The sequence below is a fragment of the Cicer arietinum genome, chromosome 3, assembly GCF_000331145.2.
Source record: "Cicer arietinum cultivar CDC Frontier isolate Library 1 chromosome 3, Cicar.CDCFrontier_v2.0, whole genome shotgun sequence".
NCBI lineage: Eukaryota > Viridiplantae > Streptophyta > Magnoliopsida > Fabales > Fabaceae > Cicer > Cicer arietinum.
Genome location: NC_021162.2, coordinates 1,004,697 through 1,009,210, shown reverse-complemented (window position 1 = coordinate 1,009,210; position 4,514 = coordinate 1,004,697). Strand labels below are relative to the sequence as shown.

The 4,514-nt window shown below is 31.7% G+C and overlaps 1 protein-coding gene across 1 annotated transcript in view; it reads right to left on the bottom strand.

Annotated features, from left to right (window-relative positions):
• Positions 1–4,175, bottom strand: part of LOC101505604 (clathrin interactor EPSIN 2) — a 9,046-nt gene extending 4,871 nt beyond the window's left edge. The window contains exons 1-8 of the mRNA XM_004489075.4: positions 4,035–4,175; positions 3,201–3,294; positions 3,013–3,064; positions 2,715–2,794; positions 2,559–2,637; positions 2,163–2,246; positions 1,884–2,029; positions 1,272–1,613 (exon numbers count right to left, since the gene is read on the bottom strand). Coding sequence (XP_004489132.1) covers positions 1,272–1,613; positions 1,884–2,029; positions 2,163–2,246; positions 2,559–2,637; positions 2,715–2,794; positions 3,013–3,064; positions 3,201–3,235 — 818 coding nt within the window. The 5' untranslated portion in view covers positions 3,236–3,294; positions 4,035–4,175. The remainder of the gene's footprint in view (positions 1–1,271; positions 1,614–1,883; positions 2,030–2,162; positions 2,247–2,558; positions 2,638–2,714; positions 2,795–3,012; positions 3,065–3,200; positions 3,295–4,034) is intronic.
• Between the last annotated feature and the right edge of the window lie 339 nt (positions 4,176–4,514).

Here is a 4,514-nt window from a genome sequence, read left to right as displayed (position 1 = left end):
ATATTAGTATCATTAAAAAAATAGGAAATTCAAAGCTATCATATTAATATCATTACTTAATTTACGGAAATTTAAAAAAAAAAAAAAAAAAAAAACAAGTTAGAGGCATGGACAATTTTTATCAGAGCAATTGCATCACATCAAGCCCCATGTTCAGGCAAACGTCATTAATGCTACTGAAGAATATCACACCATAATAGTTGTGACCTTTAGTCCAGTATCGGTTCCATAAATAAAGGCTTCGATCACAACCCTTTTTCCTATTTTTAGAAGCATTTCAGTAGAAGAATGATGTGCCTAAAGCCACAATCCTATGCTGAGAATTCAACGGTCAGGGACAAATGAAAATAATATCGCAAAACCCCCATCAAAATGGGAACAGATGTAAACTTTATCATATAATAAATTCTTCAGCATAAGACCTCATTCTGTTTATCATGCTAAAAGTTTAAAAACATATTCAATTCTAATAACACTATGTAAAGTCTTGTACTCGTCTACACAATTTATTTTGTAGCTCACTTGTTTTCATCAATAATTCTTGGAAATGCAATCAGAAGTAAACTACAAATTTACACAATTTAACTATCAACTAAAATTTCAAATTTATTCAAACAGAAATTTATTAAGGTCTGTCTTTATTGATGATTAGAGTTTGCAACTGACCAATACATCCCTTGTTTTTAAATTCAAAGCAACAAATTTAAGCAGGAAAGAGGAAGTACTGATTAAAGAACAAGAACAAATTGCTCAATTAATATTCCATTTTAATCCAATTTAGAATAAAGATCAAAACCATATAGGTGCTAAATGGATGGTTTGGGTTATTCACCCCATATATCAAAATTTCAAACTGAAAAAACTTGATTGTAAAGACTTTATTTTTCTAAAAAATGAAAGCTATCGAAGTTGACTAACAAACAACCTAAGAATTCATCAGCTTTAAGCAATAAAATAAAATAAAGATGATAAGGCCAGAATCCAGAAATAAGCAAACTTCTAGAACTCTAACTATAAACAAATGTTTGATGCTCCTAAATGCTTAACCATAGAAAATCTTGAAGTTTATAAATTATATCTTCCAGATTGAAAATGATTCTTGGGGTAGTGTGAATTTTAACTTGCTTCAAGAAGAAAAAAATGACTCAGTGCAGTACAAACTCGGGCGTAAAAATCCTTGAGCTCTTCCTAGCCCCGCTTTTTAAAGAAATTATCTCTTTCATATTTTATCGATAAAAGAATAATTCATCAGTTATTATATAGGCTCATACCGAGACGAGTTTTGGCCATCATCATCCAAATCACGGTCTCTATCAGAGCTCCTGCTTCTTGTATCATATTGGTAGTCAACACTTCGACTTCTTCCCCTGTAGTCATCATCTCTGTAACCTTCCCTGCCATAACGCTCCTCGTAATCTCTACCATAACGATCTCCATCGCGACTATATCGATCATCATCTCTAGAGCCCATTTCTCTTTCTCTTCCATAACCATAGCCATTTCTATCTTCCTCCCTGCTTGCATAACGATCTTCATCATATCGATCACCATAGTTTCCACTGCTTGAATGTGAACCAGGCCTATACATTCCACCTGGTGTATTGTTGCGAAACCTGATAAATCATTTAAAGAGTTAATATCTCATTGTGGTTGAGAAACTCAAATATACACACATATTCTATCCAGTAGTTTTAGATTTATAATAATCCAGAAACAGAGAAGAGTGATTAGGAATCTTCCTAGACTGAGGGAAAATTTAAAGAAAATATCTAATAATACACTATCTGATGCTTTCTGAAAAGGGAGGGTAGATACAAAAGTCATATAATATTGGACAATAGTACAATACAAGATATCTGTAGAATTATCGAGAGGAGACTTACTTTTCCCTATTAGCAGCAGCCTTCTGCCTAACCTCTACGATTCTTTCTTTATCATTCACAAGGATAACAAGACTCTGAGATTTTTTCCTGACATTGTTTCCTTGATCTCTTCCACTGGAATCAATATATTGAAAATCGGATAAAGTCTGTTCATATGAAGATTACATTCTTATCAGGTTGCATCATAATCTTTTTCAGTCATTTCATCAAAAATAAGGACCCACATGGCAATTGACTAACAGCATATAAATATTAAGTCAAATTAAGTTTGAAAATTACTGATATTTGATAAGCATGTTCTCTGATCTCATCTATGACTCTCTCAGAACCATGAGCCACTAAGTACTCCAGTACTGTCAAAGCCTGTTAATGAACAATGGGCAGTTAATGTTGAAACATAAAAAAATATCTAATATTTAATATAGCAAGATTAATCAGTAAATGCTAAAGAAAAACAAAAGAAGACCGAATTATTAATGTGCAACCATGCAAGATCCCATCACTTTTTCAAAGATTATACACTTGAATCAATACAAATTTATTAAATGGGATACTTTCTGGGGAACATTGAAGTGTTAATGAAACAGTACATGGCATTAGGACAATAAAAGGTGAAGATGATTAGCAGCACCAGGGAGTAACTGCAACTAGAACATATAATTTTCCAATTAATACCTTGTAGACATGACGCCAATTCTTTCCAGTGTCGTTAATTCGTTTCCAGACTACTGACATAATCATCTGGTATTCGTGACTGCAGGTCCACTAAAAAATGAGAGTCTGTGCAGTGAAACACAATATCTAAAATAAAATCGAGAGACGTAAACTTACGGGTTTCTGGTTGCCTGAGCAATGTCTGCAAGAAGAGATCCATGAGGACCCCATGGTTCATTGCTGGTAGCATCAAGAACCTGGAAGAGGGGATAGAAAAAAACAAATCTAATTTAAATTTTGTGAAATAAGATTATACAACATAAAATTAAGGACAACCGAATCTATTTCATGAGAAAAATATCACATGCAAATATGGTAGGATTTCATGTAAATCTTTACACCAACTATCCCAATATGATTGGCAAAGTCATAGACATAGTTCCATATCAAACTCTCAAAATAAGAAAAACTTTACTTTCTGTTCAATCCCAGGAACTTTCAGCACTTTCTTATTCACTTCTCTTTTACTGCAACAACACGACAAAAAGTAAGACGTTAGAAGAAATTGGATTGATGCCTTAAATAGTAATAAACACCTAAAGGAGAAACATACATATTATCCATCAAATGATAAATTAATTAATAACTAACGGCAACACTTACAGGTCCCGAACAGTTTGACCAATAACCTTCTTCATTGTAATGGCTAGTGTTCAGTACAAGTTACGAGCCAGCGCCAAAAGGCTCAAACTGCAATCTACAAAATAAAATCCACTTCAATTTTCTCCATTAACAAATTCAAGACAAGCTCAGATTTTCACAAAAACACAATGATTACTTAAATTCCAAAAAATATATATTTTCAAGAAAAATCATCTGAATCTAGTTTAACTAATATAGCATTTCACAATAATATTAATAAAATGTCAATTATTCACAGACTTCATCAATTTATCAAAAAAAAAAAAAAAGATTCAGATATCAGATTCATCAATAACATAAATATCAATGTCTGCATCAAACATCTAGAGAATTGAAAATTTATTCCTTCTCCGAATTCAATTATACAATCCTATATACAAAAACTTAACCAACGTATTGGAAAAAGAAATTCCAAAAACACGAAATTCTTAGATCAATCCAAATTCTCAAAATGAACATCCATACATCACATCACATCTCAAAATGAAAATTCAAAACTAAAAAAAAAAAAAGTGCAACATGAAGCATTGAAGGTCGGTGAGCATTGAAATCAATCAGAAAGAATCAAAAAACGCAATCATTCAAAGAAATAAACAAATAAAGCCTAAATCAAATTCTCACAGCTGATTAGTCCAATTCTAATTCTAATAATTAACAAATTAAAACAAAAACAAAAACAAAAAATCATAATAAACATTGTTTAAGCAGAAAACAACAAGATTCAAAACAGAAAAAGCAAGCAAGATCGGATAACACATTGAAATGAAAAACTCAGATCTGGAAATATGATCGAACCTGATTCAGATCCAAATCGGAACAAATTTGTTCGTCGGTAGAGAGAGGAATGAAATCGGAGAGTTCTAGAGAGAGAAAGAGAAAGAGAGAGAGAGAGAGATCGAAAATCGCAAAGACCTCTCTTCTGATTTGTTGTTATGTATGTCTCAAAAGATTTAATAATAATTTACGTTGTGAAAAAAAAAAAGCAAAAACTCTCTCTCTATAATTTCGGAGTTAAAAATTGAAAAATGTTAAATGGAAGCAAAAAAGGACGAGCAAGACAACGCAACTTACACGCACTAGAATAATTTAGACTCCTTTTTATGGATTTTTTTCATTCATACACTAAAGATTCTTTTATACCCTTAACAATAATTAAATAATAATAATCATTACCAAGAGTTGAATGTAACCGATAAGATAAAACTCTCACAATTTTAACTAGTTTGGATTTAAATTGTCTTTGACGCGTCTAGCATAATATAATATTTGGAGAAA